Below are 21,809 nucleotides of genomic sequence, written 5' to 3'. Positions count from 1 at the left end.
CCACTGATGAGGACAAGATGAGTTATCTAGTCTAAAAATGGTACACCTTCACACAAGTCGACTCGGGTTGAGTGAAGACCTCATAAGGTGAACTATGTATAGAAGTTTTTAAGGATGCACATACATACATACATACATACACACACACACATACATACATGCACATACGTACGTACGTACGTACATACATACATACGTACGTACATACATAGATACTCACTTACATAAATACATACATACATACTTACATACATACATACACATACATAATACATACACAGACACACACACACACACATATGTATGTATATATATATATATATATATATATATATATATATATATATATATATATATATATATATATATATATATAATAACTACAGAAAACCAGGTTTTAAAAAAATCACTGGTTTCTCAAAGAATTAGAACATAACTATGGTCAGATAAAGAGAGACATTAAGGCACTCAGGCCGATAGAGAAATTAAGGGACTCGGGCCGATAGAGAAGCTTTCTACAAAGATGATTTATAGGTCATTTGTGTCAGTAATCAACTGTGCAGTTGAATCTTCGTCGTCTTAACTTAAGCCTTATTTCAGCGTGAATATATTCTCATTATTGATAATATTTATAAGACGAAGAGGCAGGAGAGAGAGGGAGGTTGAGGTGTATGAGAAGAGTAAAGGAGAGAAGAGTAGAGGAGAGGAGAAGAGAAGAGAAGAGCAGAGAAGAGAGAAGACTTTTACTGTCTATAATTCTTAAGCCAAAGATTTCAGGAGAAATCATCAGACAAAAGAAGAAGAACAAATGGAATAAGAAATATGATCACACAATAAAGAATACATTGGATATATCAAGCAAGTCTTTTATGACCAGGACAATCTAAAACACCATTAGTTAAACAACGACTTTAAGTGATGACTTAATCCGTTATCCTGAAAATAATAATAACATAGTTAAATCTCGGTTACAGTCATACAATCAAGCGGTTTCATTTGCAGCCACGTGTTTTTTGTCAGACGTATGTCAACTCATGTCAATTCACCCCTCAAAAATGTAATGTAGTGCTTACAAAAATAACAATATCTTCACTTTATTATTAGCAGCAAATATTCATGCAGGTTTTTTTTATTTGCTTGATTAAACTGTATTTCATTTCATAGTTTCCGGTATGACGCTTTGAGTACTGGGGGATGAATTTCTTAAATCGGCTTTCATGACTGTCATCTTGAGTCCGTTAACAAAGGTACTTTGCAAGAACGCAAGACCTCGATTTCATTTACAGCTTTGTGCATGTCAGTTGGTCGCTGAAATTTGCCTTGGGACCGCCCTGCACTCAAACTGTGGCTCATACATTGGGTATCGGGTTGTGTAAAGACGTGGGTCTGGTGAGGGCAGATGCCCATCCTCAGGCGGCAGGAAAGTGAAGCCTTGAAGAAGAGTTGCTAGACACAATAAAAGCCGCGTTCGTGAAAATTTCTCCCCAGGACATCTCCGCGGGCCAAGAGAAAAAGGAATAAACCTGCAAATAAGAAAAACCTGTATTGTAAATAAACCCTTTTTTTAAAAACATTTTAACTGGTCCTTCCCAATCGCATAAATTGCATGGGAAAATAAAATAGACATTAAGCAAAATACCGAACACGTCATGAGGATAATCATGTTGTTGACACCTTCGAATTTACTTTACATTTGTATCAGTTTTCACCTGTGTAAAGATATCGGTAAATAACAAGTCAGTATTCCTATTATACCCTTTTTATAGATGCAGTACAGATATCTATCACGTATATTTGTTTAACATTATAACCTGACATCAGTAATTAAATGTTTCGGTGTTCTTTGCATTACCTCTTTGGCGACGATTGTCGATTTTAGTTATCGTAGATGTCATTCTCAGTCATCTGCGTTTCGAAAATGTATCGAATGAAACAGGGACAAGGTGGGGTGGAGTGGAGAGTAAAGCTATTATCTACTGGAAACACTTAAAAACCAGGAGCTGGTGGGGGAGGGGTCGGATTCGCCCCTTGGGACCCCACTTGGAGTTTCGTTCCACAGACCCCTGGTCTACTTGATTGTGCACTACCCCAAAATTATACCAAACATATATCTGGATCAGCCTCCCTCTGGGTTGTGGTCTTTTACAATGCCAGTCGAACACTCAAAGATGGGTCACGAAAAGCGAACGTCGGGTCGAACCATTATGAGTGCAGGTGATTCAACCATTTTATACACTAAGTTTCATTATTATTGTGACCTCACAGCGCAACATTCAATATTGTTGACACTGGGTTCAACCACTCGGTCGATCTCGTCTAAACATATCTACGTAGTTTAACAACGATTTTATTACCTGTATATCCTGGTGTCGACACGTAGTGATCTCCCAAGGAATACTGATCGACGAGCAGCGAAATAATTGGATTACTCTTCATTTAAAATCACATGTATGTGTTAACAAATTGACAAAAATGACACCTAACCGAAATATCAGGCACCGGATACCTATACGACCTGTTAGCAGGCCCAAGGGGGGGGGAGCAGATGGGCAATTCCTCAACCTCTCAGAGGCCTCAGTTTTTACAAGTATTTATTTTTTGATCTCTTAAATACTCTCGTTGTGTACTTAGTTGTCTTAAAATCTGTATATAGTAAACTATATGGGTTTGTTTTTAACTCTCAATTGATTTCCAAAGTTTAATAAAGCCAAGACCTTGGTGCCTCATACTCTCGAAGTGGCACGGGCCTCTCTCAACCTCTGAAGGGGCCTGCCTGTATGACTCCTACTTTAATCCTTCTCAAATGAAGATTGCTTATATTCATTATGATAGATTTCTTATCTTTGAATGGTAAAGCCATAAACTTCATAGAACTTAGTTATTGTTAGTTCGTATTTTTTATTTATGATGTTATTGCTTCGTGCCTTGTTGCTGTTTTATTTATTGTTCTTTTTATTGTCTATTTTTATGGCGGGATCTTTTTGTCTTTTGTCTCAATGGGTATAGTTTTCCCAAACCCGCTAATGGTTCCTATGGCCGGGGCCATTCCAATCTGATTAAAATCAGATCTCCATGTCCTACGTAAAGATCTGATACTGACCGCTTAGAGTCATGTACTGGTGACCGATGATATTTCCATAGCTGCTAATTTTAACAACTAAACAGATAAAGTCTTATATCTTTGCGTTTGGAAGACTGAGTAGTATGGCTGAAGAGCACCAATATGTGCCGAACTATTTCATTCACTTTCAGATTTCTAAAAGCTGCATTTCCATTGGCTAATCAAAGGTCAACAGAACATTGCCTCTAAGTGGTCGCTGTCAGATCTTCACGTAGGACAGGGTAGATCTGCTTTTAATCAGATTGGGAGCCAATACGATTACCATGGCATTAAGTGCATAAGAGTACATGACTCATGTTGACGAGATATCAATCCATCGCAGGTTAAATCTACAGTGGGATCAAGCGACGTTACATCGATTGCCTTTGCACGCAACATAAATGTCCAGAGCAGATCCCGAACCTCAGCTCATATGTTCTTAATTCAGGAGTAACAATCTCTAGAACACACACACACTGCATATATATATATATATATATATATATATATATATATATATATATAAGGAGGGATGCGTACGCCTTGTAAAGTGGATGATCTTCAGGGATCAATTTTCCATTTTCATCAAGAAATCTTTCTGGTCGATAATTCCAAGGGTCACCCCAAGTAGCATCGTCGTGATGCACACCCCATAGATTTGGTATAATCTGAAATAATAATAATAATAATAATAATAATAAAAATGATAATAATAATAATAATAATAAGAAGAAGAAGAAGAAGAAGAAAACGAATAATAAGAATAATAATAATAAGAAGAAGAAGAAGAAGAAGAAAACGAATAATAATAATAATAATAATAATAAGAAGAAGAAGAAGAAGAAGAAGAAGAAGAAGGAAACGAATAATAATAATAATAAGAAGAAGAAGAAGAAGAAGAAGAAGGAAACGAAATATAATAATAAGAATAGTTGCATGTTCTTCTGGTTGCTTTCGTTTATGATGAGATACATGAATCTATAAACAAATACACTGCATTTATTTGCTACAACTAACTCAAGATAATTCATGTATCACTAGAGTACATCCAGGAAACATTTTTACAATGAATGACAATTTAGGGTTGGAAATAAATAATAATAATATAAGTCCGAATTTCAGTGATTTCTTGCGCTTTTTTAACAAACAAATGTGAAATTACGTCTAAAATAAACAGGTATGTATCACTGCCCTTTTCTCAAGTCCATTCGCTGTGGTTTTATATATCTATATATTGTTGAAAGTAAAGTAATCAGCGAAAATCACAATAGCAAGAATTGCCGAGCAATTATAGTTTGTTATTTTTAAAATTAAAATGCACTTTTTAATTTAATTTCTTCTAGGCTCTAATCATCATTTCCGAGGCAATAACCTTTCCTGTTCTCTTTAAAGCTAAATAATGTGTGTTTTCTATTTGTGTGTGCGTGTTTCCAATTTGCTTCTCTGTTCGCCGTTATAGTGTATGCTTTCTACTGGTTTATCTGTTCTCCTTTACAGTGTTAATGTGTTATGTTTGCTTCTCTGTCCTCCTTTACAGTATGTGTTTTCTATTATGTCTCTGTTCTCTTTTACAGCGTGTTTTAATTTTGCCTCTCTGGTGTCTATGACAGCGTGTTTTCTATTTGCTTCTCTCTTCTCTTTTACAGTGTGTTTTCCAAACTTCAAAAGTAGCTGTGTTTTTTTTTTAAACCAATCACATCTATTTAGGCATTAAGGGATTGCGAACTAAAAGAAGATTTGCCTATCTCCGAAAATGAAAAGCTTTACAACGTGCAAAGCTCCGCACCTCCGAGAATGATTTGACAATGGAAGTGCTCTACAGAGCATCGGAAATTTACGCTATGCAAAAACACATATTAACAAACTTATTTGAAATAATTGTGCTTAGTTTAAAATTACTTCCAAGAGATGTACAAAACTGATTTTAGCAAGTCATGGAAACTAACAAATTAACATGGCCACTTGTTTGGAACTAATTTGTGGCTCTTAACATATAGACATAACGTCAGAGTTTGTCGTCATCGTAGGGACAATATCCAAAATTGGATAGTAAATCGACAAATAGCAAAGTCTCTTATTTAGCGACTATGATGCAGAGTGTGCGTTTAATGTTATCTGTTCTCTTTCATTAGAGATCTCATCTAAACGTTATTTCGTACAATTTGATCAAGTCATCTACCGGGTTAACATTCTGTAATATCCTATGCATCAAAACTCATCCAAAAAAACTCACGTGCAGCTTGCAGTTAAAAAAATTGTAACTAATATCACTAACAATCTGATTTATTATAACCCTAAACAAAAGTACAACTGTATTTCCCTCAATGATTTCTTTCACGCCTCTATAATACCTACCACAGTATCTTTTTTGATGAGATAACCGTCGATAACGACGTCAGTGTTGCATTTGTGAGGAATGGCCAACGGTGTCTGGGATGTGTAGCGCAAACATTCCATAATGGTTGATTGCACGTACGGGAGCCTATCGAAATCCTCCAAAGCCGGAGCATTCATTCCCAGAACTGTGTCAATCTCGTGTTGTGCTTTCTGCTGGCACTCCAGATGGTGAATCATCAGTAGCAGGTACAGTCTATGCGTTTTTAGAAGTTCTGTCATACCTACATTAAACCAATCGAGTTTAAGATTTCACTCAGTATACAAACTTGGCAAGTCTCACTGCCTTAAATGAAATATAAAAATTGAAAAACACAGAATTACATGAATGAACAAAAACACAAATTGCCCAGTGAAGTTCTGTCGTTTCATTGCATCGGTGTTTTGGACCATGCCAGTGGTTTACCATTTGGGTTGTTTTCCCATGTCGTATTAGTCAAAGCTGTCTCTGCGTAAAATATTTAACCCCAAAATAGCTATCCTAAGCATGAAAATGTTTTAAGATATCCCAAGGTTCTAACCCATTTTGTCAACTATAATATTCGCATACTGTCCCATTTGTTTGCAAACTCCCACCAACCCCACCCCCGATTTAAAAACCATACGGCATCAAGGATATAAAGATACACAAAACTTGGTCGCTTCATTCATCAATTTATATCTTCTAACCTGATTGTCGCCAGGCATCCCAAACACTGTCAACTTATTGGCGTTTCGAATAAAACCGAAGTTTCTTTAGTAATATGGTCGCCATATTTCCAAGGTCAGGTCAATGTTTTCAAGCAACAGATGTTATTTAGTGCACCATCTTTAATAATCTCAATATTTCCGTACATTTTGGAGTTACATCTCTTTGGACACATTTATACAATATGTATCCTTTTGATTTGTTCAATCAATTTTAGAATTATTAAATCTAGACATAGCAAATATTTGACGAAGACGACACAGTTTTTACTTAAACAGACTATTTTAGACACCATAAACGGACAGTTAAGCAATATGTCTGCTTATTTACATTGAGGGTTTCTGTTTGCTTTCAAATGTGAATAAACTGATAGTGTTAAGGACCTCCTGGCGACAATCAGATCAGAAATTATACATTGATAAATGAAATATCTAAGTTGTCTGCCTTTTTGTATCCTTGATGCATTTCATATTTGAAATCGGTGGGGGATGCAAAGAAACGGGAGGGTGTGCGAATACTACGATATCATTTAAGAACGGTTTAAAACCCATCTAGACCCACGCTCTTAGGGGTGCATTTTTCAAACCATCCAACCCCCTTTGTTACCATCATAATACTGTGACAACTCTCTAAATTTAGTGGTAAAATGCCACCTAGATAAAACCATATGCCTTGACAATGTTACACACTGAATTTAGATTGTAATTACTCAGATTTGTTCTCTTCAGTGGCTTAAGAGCAGAAGGGAAAGATTTTGACTCACACGTAGTAGGAAAATGACAGGAATTCTTTACATGCAATGATGGAGCAAATGACTGAAAATGCTAGAGGGTTACATACAGCAGATGTCACAATATACAGATGATGTATGAGCCGCCATATACAGTCTGGTTCTTTGTTCATCGCTTTTGGTTATAATCTGTCACAATAGAAATAAGGTAGAATCCAGCCAACATGTTTGTATGTTAATGCGTAGTAAAGACGGACTTGGGTTCAGATGACCCAGAAGTCAAAAATGTCTTATGGCAGACATTATATTCTGAAGAGCTTTTGTGCTGTGAGGAGGGTAGTCTAGACTTAATATATTTTAGATATGTTGTTGTTGTGAGGTGCATGTACTGTTGTTTCGAATTTTTGATAAACACACCTTACTTAATAGAACACGTTTCTAGTGCATTTTCATTATGTTGCAATTGCGTAGATCAGTTACAGAGCTGCATTTCCTAATCGTCACTTTGTATGTACGATTATTCGACCTGTTGCTTGATTTTCTCTAAACGTTCTAACCACTTTTTTTGTTATCATGGAAATCAGTCTCAACCACCAAATTTAGTCATTTGTTTTTCTTGTTAAATTCCCAATAGAGTTACTACATCTGGCTCTAACAGATTAGACAATGTTTACAGTGTTGCTCCATTCAGATAACCCGTACCGATCTTAGTGTAACTGTACACTTAAATCATTTTCAGTACATAAGGTATTAAAGACATTAATTTTCTCTGAGAACACACTTCATGAGGATAAAATCGGAGTGTCGTGAGACCCACTTTAAAAGGTATCACTACAGTAATTAAACCGATGTTAGTGTATCCTACTGTGGCCCCAACATAAATCATTAACATTTGTTCTCTGATAGCGTATGGCGATTTCCCTGCCAGTGAAGACGGTTACTTGCATTCTACATCGAGAGACATTAAAGTATAAGAAGAAACTAAAGTGTTTTATGAATTAGGCTATTCGGCTTTTGCATATAGTGAAAAAAGAAACAGGTGTGATTCGGCCGGTTTCAGTAAGGTCACGTGCACCAAACATTCCAGTAATTTCATGCAAAAACAATTATTTCCAGAAAATGCAGTATAACCGACCCTAGGTTTTTGGAAATGACGTGCCCTAGTTAGTGCATGATAGGAAGAAGAAAGTCCAGATGCATTTGAACGTATAACTAATTGACTGGATTTCAATCCAAATGAGGGACATAAAAAAGGAAATCTATACGTAAGTTAATCAAAATAGTGATTCCTTAACCAAGGGTGTCACGTGTTTTATGGCAGTTACGTCGTCTAAATAAAATATTTAAACTCTAATTTTAAGTGTATTCGTATTGATTGTTTAACAAAATCTACCAATCTGCCAAACGTACTCCTGATGGGTTAGATCAAAGGAGGAGGTAGTCATTATCTCGATTGTTGAAAAAAAGACTAACAATTTGCCCAACATGCTCCCAGTGACTTAGGCCAATGCAGGAGGCTGCTGTCACGCCGATTGTGCAACAAAATGTAACAATTTACTCAGCATACTTCCGATGGCTTAAATAAGTGCTGGTGATGATCATTATGGCAAAGAAAACCATATAGTATGGCAGAAACCATGACCACTAAATTATCAGCATGCTGCTTTTCAAAGTAACTGTTGGAATTACATTATCTTGCCGGTCTGTTCGTGCGTGCATGCGTTCGAAATGTCCTCGTAACGTTGTCTTCTGATAAATATTATGGAGGTACTCACTTGCGCTCGTTTATAAAGAGTATTTTAATGCAGAGAAAACACGCCTATAAAAACAAAAATTTTAAAACATTGACTTAGTCAATACTTTAGTTAAAACGAATTCTCTATGGTGCTTTCACTCTCCTTAAAGCAAATCTGGCTACACAGACTTTCCGCTGCAAGAATTTTGCAGACAAAAAAGTGCACAAAAGGTATTAAACAAGAATAGAAAAACAGTTATTATGTAATCATTTCAAATTTATCCACTTGTTACCCAAGCACTTAACATAATAATGTTAATGACAATTCAAAACGAGATGGATTCCGTAATCAAAAAGACAGTTTATGTGTTGGTGTTGCTTAAAAATGTCATCCTAGGATAGATTCAATTAGTGGATAAAGAGGTACTACTATGCCATGCGCATGTTGTGTTTCCGCTAACTGCACGATGTAAATGATTAGTTTAATCCATTTAAGGTCACTAACAATTTCGCTTCCATCTTTTACGACTCTTTGGTTCCAGGTGTTCGGTTCTAAAGACTTCAAAGAGCCAATGTCAAACAACAAGATAAAAATCAAATCGTCATACGGTAAATGTTTGCACAATTCGTTAAGGTTTAATGTGTGCGCGTGTGTTTCAGACATACGCTGCAAGATTCACACAACCTTGAAAAGAAGACAATGGAGAAATTGTGTATTCTTAGGAAATACATCTGGTAGTGTTGAAGCTAAAACTCTTTTCAAACCTACTGCAACTGAACAAAGTATCCAAAAGGTGTAATTAAGAAATGCTCAAAGCTATTATGAATAATAATAATAATAATAATAATAATAATAATAATAATAATACCTGCAAGAAGAATATCGGACATAAGGCCCTTGATGTAGTCATCCGTAAGCCATGTACTTCCGGTGCGCTCATTCTCATCCATCTGGGTCTTGAAGCAAACGTCTAGAAGACCTCGAATTGTGCCGTGCTCGTAGGTAGCCTGGAAGATTAGTAAATCTTGTTAGAGCAAAATACATTTTTATTTTGTGGGGCTTAACGCCATTTTCTACACATGATAGGCTATACGTGACAGACAGTAGAACAGGCGGAGGAAAACGGGGATGACCCAGGGAAGAACCACCGATCCATGGTGAACTACTAGCAAGCTTTGTCACCTACCGACGTTGGTCGAGCTGAGACTCGAACTCACACTGGCGGAGGTGAGATGTGTGAATGATCTGTAAAGGTGTGTGCCATAGACAACTAGGCCATCGGGAGCCCCTTAGTACAAAATAAAGATTATTTTTAAATGAATTAGTTTTTCGAAAAAGATGATGATGATGACGACGACGACGATGATGATAATGGTGGTGATGGTGATGATGACTATTTTTAAGAAAAGGTCGGACACATAGTTTCGCAAACTTACAGAAAACATGGACTGCATCTTAAACACAACTTTACAATGAAGTTCGAATCCTAACGGGCACAAAGAAACAAATGGCTGGACTTTTATATAACTGAAAAAGTGACTGAGATGTGCAATTTGCTATGAAAATTCGTTCCAAAATGTTTCTGTATGAACGTGTGAACATCGCTATCGATTTTCTGGTGTCTACGTTTTCGTATGCAAAAATAAATTAATAAACTTGCGTGTTATAAACGCAACATGTCACGCGTCTTTAACATTGAATGCTGGTATGTATATTCGATTTAAATTATAATTGATTTAATGTCATTGTCTGTAAGTTTTAAATATTTTATTTTTTAATTTCATTACATGTCAATGTAATGTCATTTTGTTTACTAGGAATCTGACATTTTCCAGAAAATTCAGTTTGACCTGAATCTTTTCATTAATACCTAATAATAGAAACGCTGTTTCTATTTTTGATTTAGTTCCCGACCTTGATTCAGAAATCACTGAGACAAGTAAACAACTTTTTTATTTTAATTTTATTCTTGGAGTAAAATGTTTGGTTTTTATCAAGGTCATACTAGGACTACGTAATTTTATATGTAAACAGCCTCTATTTCGCAATTCTGGGTTTTCCGAAATTGAGCAGTAGTTAGTTCTAATAGTAATGCTTAGAGAGATATTTCTCAGTTTGGGATTTTACTTTACACTGGAAAGTGTCTGTTTGTGACAGTTTTGAGTTAAAGTTTAATTTTTATTCAAACTATTTGGATTCTAAAAGATAATTCTTTTTCCTGGAAATATTTGAATGCTCATACAGAATTCTTGGACAAAGATACTTATTTAAATTTTATTCGGAAATTCAAACACCGGAATATTGTTTGTGGATTTAAAAAGAACTGTACAGTAAAGGCTACAGTATACGTCATCGCCTTCCATTTTGGATTCTTCGTCGGGACTCGAACTTCAATTCATTAGAATTTTTCATTACTAAGATTTCTAAAATATAATTCGTGGATTATTCTTGGATTATTTTTGGATTTGATTTTTAAAACAGTAAGTTCTTTTTTTTTCATTTTTACAGTGTTTTTCCATGGAAATAAATTATTTGTTAAATATTTCAAAGCTTGCTGTTTTCACTCTTTCTTTTGTTACTGTTTATTAGAGCCTAAACAAGTAACATAAGAATGCATTTTAGACGGGCGTTTAAATGACTCAGAATGACTGACTGAATATGGAGTATTGCCTTAACCTGGTTCAGATAAAGAATTGTATGATTTAAACATGTTTAAGGTCCCTTAAAGCTAATAAACTCAAGATTTTTTGAAGATAACTTTGAAAGGGTCTTGCAATTGCAAATAAATTAAAGGTCAAAAGTTCAACAGGGTAGGCACTGAGCAAGAACGCTGACTGGCTTTAGTAGCCTTCTCGATTGTTGTTTAAATAACTTTTTTTCAGAGCCAGTCCATTCATTAGAACACTGTGTTGGACATGGGTTTTGAAAGAGCGGTCAGTTAAACAGCAGAGAGACTGTTGACGACTTTACAAACAATAAAACAAGTATTGTAATTAATTCTTTCTTTGACTTTGAGCGAGAATCATTATTTCAACACATTTGTAGAGCACGTTTCCAACATTTGGTATGATTCTAGAAGCCGTTTTGACAAATTTACCGAGTCTTTCAACGGAATTTCTAGTTTTCTTCCAGATGACTGATCCGTAACACTACTGTGTGCTTGTGTGTGTATGGGTGTGTGTGCGTGTGTGTGTGTGTTCAGATTGTATTTTCTGAAGCGAAGCTATTTTATATTTATGACGGATCCCATGTGAATTGCAAATGCAATAGTCTCGCCCAGATGATAAATTCGCTATTGTTTTAGAACACCGTGGAGACCATGGAAATACAGAAATAGCTAGCATAAAATTTAACTCACAATATATATATATATATATATATATATATATATATATATATATATATATATATATATATATATATATATATATATATATATATATATATATATATCTCTATGTGTGTGTGTGTGTGTGCTTGTGTGCTTGTGTGTGTTTCTATTATAAAATACAACCTATTTTACACTGTAGAAAGAACAGTATGCGCAAACCGAACGTGAAAATTGCAGCGTTCATAAGGCGTTAATACATTACTGTTCTGACTCCATGGTCACAAACGAAGTAACAGAAAGAAGCAAATCAACACGCTGTGTAACACTTAACAAATAATTTAATTATCAAAGTTATAAATAAAAATGTGAGAGGAACTTACAGTATTATGAAGTGAATCAAAACAACCCCGATAAAGCTCTGTGAATGTCCAAATCAATGAAAAGTTCTGTATAAATATCAAACCGGATATGTAGTGGTCCGCTAAGAATTCGTAACATTGTCAAGATGGTGTCGTCCATAACTCCACTGAATAATTCACAACAGTTCCATAATAATAGTATAGTCCAAATAATGAGCACTTTCTACTTCCACTGAACAGTCCAAACAAACAGTTTTCCTCTCGAATAATATATAAGTGCAACATAAAACATCTCTGCAGACTTACAACAGGAACACAAAAAATGAGGATGACTCCAAAATAGGAATGAATTCGATTATTCTGTTCTGTCTTTAAATACACCATCTATTAGGATCATGTTTCACAATATACCCAACGTGACAGATCGTACTACTGGTTTTGCCTCGAAAACGCCTATTCATGTGGCCTAGCCCAACAAATGGGAATATACTGAATTCTTCTGGAACGGTTCGAAAACCCACCATCCAATGAGAAATTAATCCAAAGGCACCATTAAGTCTTACTGTTAAGATTATTATTAGCAATTGTCAACACATACGTCAGCATCTATATATAGTTCATCCTGTGTAACAATACGCTCTTAAAAGAATCAGGTCACGTAGGCAAAATCTGAATAAAGATGTACTGTACAATTTACAAAATGAATAAAATCTATAAATAAATAAATAAAATCATAAAGCAGGAGTTAAAAAATATATAGACAAACATAACACATCCCCTCTTGAGAAAAAGACAGATTTATGCCATTCCTTTTTCATATTAATTAAACACACAAATACTACTACTACTACTACTAATAATAATAATAATATGAAATTACAATGGAAGACTTAAAATGAATAAACCAAAATGTATCCACAATAAAGCAAAACAAAACTCATATACACGTGACAGCGCATCTGCTGCGTTTCCATTGATTTGCCGAATGTCGATGTTGTATTTTTGGAAGATCAATCTCAACAATCTTTGATTTTAATTTTTCATTTTGTTGATGAAAGTAAGGGGGCTGTGATCACTGAATACATTTTTGAGTGAGTAGATAGAGGATTATATCTTGCTACTTTACAATCCTAGACATAATTTTTCTCTTTTAACAACCCCAATGGTCCATGGATAATATGTCTAAAAGATAGTTCAAAAGAACTAAAACTGGCCAACTGACAAATAAAACAAGATCTACATTGGAAACATCACTTTTAATTTCCGATCCATAAAAATGATGTAAGGTTGTGTGATAAGTATTGATCATATGTAACATTACTCTCTTAACAGACTGAGGTTACGCAGGCAAAATGTAATCAAAAATATTCTGTACATATTTACAAATATGAATAAAATTTACAAATATTAGAAAAAATCATGTACCAGGAGTTTAAAAAATATAGATATACATAACTACGAAACCATGGTAATTTCAAATCTGAATTAATCATAGCGTGTTTGCTTGAAAGTGGTTACCTGAAGCCAAGTGTAACCATTTCATAATCTGACTTTTCAAGCTGAAGTTTAATTTGAATACACGTATGGTCAAAGATTTGTTTCCATCGCTGAATTGACAAAAATTTTAAGCAATGATAAATCTGCAATTTTTCACACGCAAGACATTTTTTTAATGCAACAAAAAGATATAACTATATTGCTATTATTTCTGAATTGTAAACGATTGCCGATATTTATCTTGAGGGTGAAGTATTAGTTTTCTATATGTCTAAGTCGTTGTAGTCGGCGTACTTATTACAAAGTTGACGTCATTGTCGTAATACACATATATTCACTTTTAATCATTATTTATTGTCATAATCCTTGTTTGTAACGTTATTGTCATACTCATTTCATCGCTTTTATCGTCGGCGTCATCTTATTTTTTGTTATTGTTGAAATTAATTATATTCAATGTTCCTATTCCTACCTTGTGTTCATCAAAGATTATTCGGAACACCTTGTCTCGGGCTTCAACTGACTTCCTGTAAATATGGCCGCATTTTCCCGGAAGGAAGCGCAGAAAAGGGAACATGCGCAGTGTGCTGTCTACATTCGGATCTATCAGTCGATACAGCCAATCACAAAGGTCCCACATCATCCCATGGTCGGGATCTGACTCCGGCAAAGTTTTTCCAATCAACTGAAATGACAAGAAATGTGATTAAGTGGCGTGTTATAATGCCTGAAATTAGCTCTAATTGACAGCAACGTGACAAGAAGTTAAAAGTAAAGACAACAAGTCTAGCATTATCACCAATATCGAATGAGTAAGTTACGTTGACAAAAGTCCAGTGGTGTAAAGCTTTTTTCTCTAGTCGGCTTGCAAATTACCTACATCATGTCTCGTGAAAGCATGCACAAAACTAAAGGACAAATTAACTGAAATAGGAGAACTTAGTGTCGCCGTGAAAGCATGTAACGTTGACCCTTTGCCTGTTTGTTTCCCCCCAACCAACCCTTGAACGATATTCTTCGATCCGCTCCAGAATAGTGAACATGTTATATATGATTCAATTAATGGCAACTGGCGACTGAAAGGGCACTACAGTGCAAGAATATTTCTCGTTCTATTTACTATTTCATGATTTGTGGACTTAGGCAAGGCTTTAATGTTTGATTTTGTTTTTTGCTTCATGACAATCCGAATAGCTTATTCAAGCTGGAATGAAGTACCTTGCCTGACACCGCTCCAGTGGCCTATTGGTTAGAGCGTCCGCCTTGGACGCGGGTGAAGCGAGTTCGATCCCTGGCCGAGACATACCTAAGACTTATAAAAATGGTACTGACAGCTGCCTCGCTAGGCACTCAGCATTAAAAGGTTAGGGTCAGGATTGGTCGACCTGGTGTCAGGATAATGTGACTGTGTTGGACATGATGCTACATGTCTTCGGCGTGATGTCCCATTGGTCGACATCACTATAAACTGCCACAATGCAGACATCGTAGCGATTTGACTGGAAAAAAGCTACGTTAAAAATCGAAATCACACACATACACACAGACAGACAGAAAGAAACACAACTTGCCCGGACACAAACCACGGTAGCCAATCCAGGTTAATCTGATGGTTGGGTGCAAACCCGGACTATTTCGATCTCGAGCCTCACACGCTAACCAATGAACCACTGAAGATAAAATCGTCCTAGTATTACAGCGTGAACTGTACTTTAGTTCTCATTATGTTTTGGGAATACAGGGAAAGACTTGATAACGATTATCTTCAACTTGTCAGTTACAAACTAATTTATTGCTGTATGCATGTATGCTGACCTTTCTAAACGGTAACATGCATTACAAACCTTAGTTTTATGAATCCAAAAAATGGCATGACATTAATTTGTAATGCAAGGCCGAAAACATGGCTGTATTAAGGCTTGCTAGAGGGATTTAAGATAGGGTACCTTTATAGAGCTACAAATACACCCTGAAAGTAGTTTTTTAAACTGTTCTTTATATGTGTATAATTATCATAACTATATTAGGCTAAGTATTACAAGGTTTAAACTTAGATATGGTTTATTTCAACACATAATTATATCCACGGCCACTGGGACCAAGGTCATGATTAAGGGTCTCAGTGCACGTGCCCCCTGTCCTCTACCCCACGTCCCTTAATCCGGCCCTAGTTGAGCATGACTGTAAAAGAAATTGCGAATCTGCATGGCTCATTTTTAATCAAGAAACCTGTTTTAATGAAACAGGAAACAATATCTAACCAGGAACGTAAACAATAGCAACATTTATTTCCGCACAGTGAGCTAACAACAAAGTATTATTTCGACCAGGAGTGTATAACCACATCCTTTACAAGTCTGCCTTATCAGTGACAAACATATTTGCACTGAGTGAAAAAGAAATGTACAGAATTTGTTTTATGTAGTGCAATCAAAGATAAAGGTACTTAATGCACATCAGGGGATTGCATGCGATTCGCAGTAAGGGGGGGGGGGTACGGCAGTGGAATGCATGCGATAGTTTACAATTATGCAATAGGCAGAAGGGGGGGGGGACTGTTTTCTATAATTCTCACAATGAAGAATGCTCGTGGCATATGGAAATTAACGTTGAGTAAAATGCACAACCCAAAAAGACTTCTGTTCAGAAATGTGTGGTATATATACGAAGTTATACATACAAATCGACCCCTGCATACCAGACAGTAAAGCATTTACCCTGGATCTGACGCATTGTATTAATGTTTTCACTTCAGTGAAATATTTCCCTATATCTACTGAAAAATGCGAAGATTTTCTTTTTAATTATATGATGAAGGCAAAAACTGTCAAATTGTTTGGATTGTCTATTCCATTATGTGTCATTGTGATTAACGGCTGCATTACTACAGAACAGTTTATGTATTCATATGAAAATAAATAGATTTTATTTTCGTTAATTCAGTCATTGGCCAGACTGATACAGCGTATATTGCTACTGTTAGAGCATATTGAATCGTCACAGACCAGTCCAATCATACAAACTTCTGAGCATAACATCTTTAAACAAAAGTATTTAATGATCTTTCGTTTACCTGTAATGAGTTCGGTTATTTATTTTATTTCTGAATTCAAACATGAATTATGTGTCCTTAGAAAGCTTGCAGCATATTTTGTTAACAGACGAGGCACTCAAGTCTCGATAGTCACTTAATTTTGGTTTGCAATAAATACTCATCTATCGCATAAGCGAAAATTTTTCAAAAACTTTTAAAACCATGACTATGAGTGGGATGAGAGTTGAAATCACAAATTAAAACAATTTGAGTACTATATTTAATCAAAAGTATTGCCGCAAAAAGTATTCGTTTGCCATATATTATAGCATGCACTGTGGGTAATAACTGAGTAATGAAAGGTCTGCTAAGTTCACCACTTTAAAAAAGGTGATACTTGAAACCTCCATCTTGTTGTCTGAAATGTGGAATTTGCTTTTAAACATTATTCTTAAATTTCAAATCCAAATTGCTAACGTAAGTATAAAGTCTAGGTATACTTTAAGATCTCTTTATCTGTGAGTGCATGAGAGAGAGAGAGAGAGGAAAATGAATTATGCCTAAATATGGAATATAAGTTTTAATGACATACAAAGAGAAGACATATTTCCTAAATGGAACATTAAGTAGTCCAAGTGGTGATATCGCCATTGTGGCGATATTAATTTTTCGCACGATGATACATTACAATATCTGATGCAATATATAATAAATAACTATATGAAATACATTTATACAGAATGACACAATTATCATCAAGCAAGTAAAATAGTTAAAACTCTCTGCAAGCATGAATATCCACACCTCTTGAGTATTAAATATGTATTTGAGGACATTAAAGCAATCAATTAATTACTAAAATATAACCAGCGTCGATTTTAGTATCATCAATCACAATTCACCTAGGGGCTTTGAAAAAGTTGACTGATTCTCTAGAACGGAGACATTCAATCACCTCCACGCACTTGATCTCGCTACACCAGGGGTGGGCAAACTACGGCCCGCTGGCCGCATGCGGCCCGCCAAGGGCTTTCATGCGGCCCGCCAAGTGTTTTCATGCGGCCTAGGAACAAGTCATCATTCGCACTGACTCTGTTTATGTTACTCTGTTTATCAAATAAATGTGCTTCTTTTGAAGTTTAAGTTTTCAAATATTAACAACATATTAACAACTGAAAATTAATTAGATGTTATTTAGAGAAACCTTTTGTTTTTGCTATTTCAAATATTAATTATTTTACTTAATGAACTATGCGGCCAGCGAAAAGGTGTAAATTTTTGTATGCGGTACTTGCACTGGAAAGTTTGCCCACCTCTGCGCTACACGGTCCTATGTATTAGTGAATTTAGCTACCCTCAGTCCCTTCCTTGTACAACCGAATTGTCCACCTATCTATTCATCCGTCCATACATTCATCCATATCCAATTATCTATTTATATGAACACACATAGAATTAACGCTAAAAATATACTCCAGAAAGTAAAAATAGATTATGGCGCACAACCCCAACCCCCCACGTCGTCCTCAAATGCAAACAACATTGACCTATAATGCGCAGCGGATCTGGTGGGTCTCTTGAGATTGTTAGTACTATTCACTAGAATAAAAAACGATAAACCCCAATCAGCTGGCTAATTATGAGAAAGCAGATCTGGGTCTATGTTGTCTCTACTTTGAACCGTCCTATAATTAGATTATACATCGTATACAAATATGCTGTAATGATTCCTACTCACCGTGGTATATAATACATTGCTCAGAAATTTTTTTATCAACTCATGTGGGTTAAATGTGTTTCCATTCGTATCTTGAATACTGTTGTTACATCTCTGTAAAACCTCGGAAAACGATGTTTCGAACTTGGACTTTCCAGTCAAATAAAAATGGAAATCTCTTTGCAATATCATCCTTAAATTCAAAATTTTCTCCGAAAGATCAGCTCCCCCAATATGTTTGCGGTCCTTATAAAAGAATCTTGACGAGTTTACTGTCCGATCATTTGTATGTACACTTACAAAGTTGGATTCAAGCACCTGTTGCATCCAATGTAAAGATGTCAGTACAGCTATTCTCTTTCCTGGAACGGCAAATTGGTAAACGGGCCCGTACACCTTACTCCACTCCGTACACTGATGCGGCATCCTGTGCATGTCAATTTCAAGAAGATTTCCAAACAGTGGCCGACCCTTGGGTCCCGGTAGGGGTTGATATAATCCCTTTTTCTTCTTTGTCCCCTTGTATAACCACAACAATGGCAAGGATAGCAAAGCAATTAGTTCCCATGTATATCCACTATCAAACATTCTGGCATCTGTTTGGAACTCGTGCGCCTTCAGCGAACCCCTCAAACTGGTAGTGCTTGCAACAAATGCTAGCATTTGCATACGCTTTGTTTATATTACGGATTATTTAGTTTAAAAACTACGGAGTACCTCTGATTACATATGCCGTATTTTCCACAAAAAATTAACCAAATCAGGGACTCGTAATTCAGTCGCTATCGCTCGAAGTCTCCAACTGAATACACTTGAGCATGCCGTACTTCCACAACAACAGGTAATTTATAAAGCGTCGACCGAAGCGATAAGGACTTTCGATTGGCCAAACCTACGATAATTGTACCACAACGCGATTTTAGTGTATCCGCTCTAATTTGTTTGGGGCAACCGGGAGTGTACGTGTACATTATTGGTTGGAAGATATGCATGGTCAACACTACAAACAAGGCAAATCACAAGTAGATTTTTAGATAGAATTTAAACGTTTCAATTATCTACATAAAACCCATCCCCTTCCCCTTTCTGTTCTGTACAAATGATGTGGATTTATTTATTCCTTGCATGTGTTTCAAGCTATTTGGTTCTTTGCACGGTTAATTCATTTATGCGGTTCACCATACTTTTGACTATTTGATAGTTTTTCTCTCAAATTTTTGTATAAACTCGTGCTATGCTGGACCCAACATGAAAAGGACACGTAGTTTACACCTTTTAAATTAATACATTCTATTACATGGTCTTGTTTTTTTTTGTGGTTTTTTGTTAGTCTTTATTTAACTTTCTTTTTGTAGATATCACCATTTATTAAATCTTACACATAAATACCCACATTTGACTTTCTTTCTGTGTGTGACGCTTGTCAAAGAAGACGTCGCGAGTTCGAAAACTCGGTGTGGCTTCCAAATTTTAAAAAAAAATAATTTTGCATTTTTATATTCTAACCTTTTCTTAAACTCGCTCATACCAATTCTATTATACTTTGTTTTGTATTCCCGTCTAGGAATTAACAGTTAGGTGGTAGTTTAGATTGGTCCTCTTGTGTTGCGTGTTTGGTTTGTTTTTACAAGTCATTACCTATATGCAACATAAGATTGGTTAGCTCAGCGTGTGGAGAAAAAAAACTTATCTGTATTTGCGCAGTCACGAACGTTTGACATGTAGTTTGTGTAATAATTACAGGAAGCTAAATAAATACTGCTTGTCAAACAATTGAATGAACAAAAGTCGAATTTTCAAATATTTTGACGCATGTCGATGATTATAGTTGACTATATGATAATTGCTGATAACTGTTAAATACTGGTAAATTTGATATAATTGATTATAACTGTAAAATGCTGGTAAATTTGATATAATTGACTATAACTGTAAAATACTGACAAATTTTATAAGATTGATTATAATTGTTACATGCCGGTCGGTGATTATAGTTAACTATATGATAATTGATGATAACTGTAAAATACTGGTAAATTTGATATAACTGATTATAATTTTTACATACCGGTCGATGATTATAGTTGACTATATGATAATTGATGATAACTCTAAAATACTGGTAAATTTGATACAATTGATTATAATTGTTACATAACTGCATACCATAAATGTGCACACATTTTGTAGATGTGATTATAAATAAATCATTATAAACTCTCTCTCTCTCTCTCTCTCTCTTAAAAGTGTAGCTATATTTATAAGATCTTTTCTACCTATCATTTTATCTGTCTAATAAAGTTTCTGCTTTGTAATATTCCCTTCAGAGAAAAATGCCAAAACAGGAATTATGTTTCTTCTACCAAATCCAATATTGCATCTATGACGAATATCCATTGTGCCATCTTGTCGGTAGAAATGTTCTAAACAGCCACACACAGTCCTTCCAGTTAACTCATTAATCTCTGAAGGTTTTTGTCATTTTCGACTGAAATGTTAGTAGGAAACATATTTTGGGGTCTATTTTAGAATACTTCCTCATACATCGACTTCCAAGAGATTTCCCGTTAACCTAATGCCTAGTTGTGTTAGAAACATCGTTTTTCATTGGCTATTTCACTCGCGCATGAGCAGAAAGGTAAAAGTTGGAGATCTTTTTTTGTGCTTAATCTTCGCAAAATAATAATCTTCATCTTCGTAACGGGACCGCTCTTTATATCAAATGCTTCATCTTATCCTACGTTTTGCAGGTTCGCCTGTCTGTGTGCAGTTCAGACCGGTCTGCCTTAGATCTGAGGCCAAAAAGTCTAAAATCCGGACACAAAATCGGATTTCGGCCACGGGCCAATTTTAGGTGGAAAAAATCGGGTCCAAAAAATTAGGTTTTTCCATCTGTATTTTGTATTGCAACTAGAACGTCCAGATTATTTGGTATCATTGTAGAGCTACATCTGTCTACCTTTCTATAATACCACACATTTTAGTGTATCTTACATGACATTGACGCTACATAGCTCGGCAGTAGTCTACTACCTCCTGACGAGTAAACGCGGCGCAGCGGTTAATGAGTTAATAGAACATTTGATAGGAAAACAACATTTTTCAACACTGGATCACTGATGGAAATTCCTCTGTGATGTCACACTGTTCACTCAGTCAGATCAGCTGGAGCTGTTGACACGCTATATACATGGATTTCGATGCGACTGTTTAAAACGTTTAC

General features: G+C 35.6%; 1 protein-coding gene across 5 annotated transcripts in view; it reads right to left on the bottom strand.

The window, feature by feature from the left end:
- Positions 1 to 826: 826 nt before the first annotated feature.
- Positions 827 to 21,809, bottom strand: part of LOC149785662 (cytochrome P450 2D27-like) — a 161,827-nt gene continuing 140,844 nt past the window's right edge. For 3 of the 5 annotated variants that reach the window (XM_089979486.1, XM_089979488.1, XM_089979489.1), the window contains exons 3-7: positions 14,308 to 14,520; positions 9,517 to 9,655; positions 5,456 to 5,718; positions 3,641 to 3,768; positions 827 to 1,523 (exon numbers count right to left, since the gene is read on the bottom strand). In XM_089979486.1, coding sequence (XP_089835612.1) covers positions 1,298 to 1,523; positions 3,641 to 3,768; positions 5,456 to 5,718; positions 9,517 to 9,655; positions 14,308 to 14,520 — 969 coding nt within the window. In that variant the 3' untranslated portion in view covers positions 827 to 1,297. Of the gene's footprint in view, positions 1,524 to 3,640; positions 3,769 to 5,455; positions 5,719 to 9,516; positions 9,656 to 14,307; positions 14,521 to 18,607; positions 19,429 to 21,809 lie in introns of those variants that run through there. The other 2 variants (XM_089979485.1, XM_089979490.1) reach the window with 2 other exon arrangements.

This window comes from Sinohyriopsis cumingii, chromosome 13 (assembly GCF_028554795.1).
Source record: "Sinohyriopsis cumingii isolate HCF-2022 chromosome 13, ASM2855479v2, whole genome shotgun sequence".
NCBI classification, from domain to species: domain Eukaryota; kingdom Metazoa; phylum Mollusca; class Bivalvia; order Unionida; family Unionidae; genus Sinohyriopsis; species Sinohyriopsis cumingii.
The sequence above is the reverse complement of the archived record's forward strand: the minus strand, read 5'-3'. Positions and strand labels throughout refer to the sequence as shown.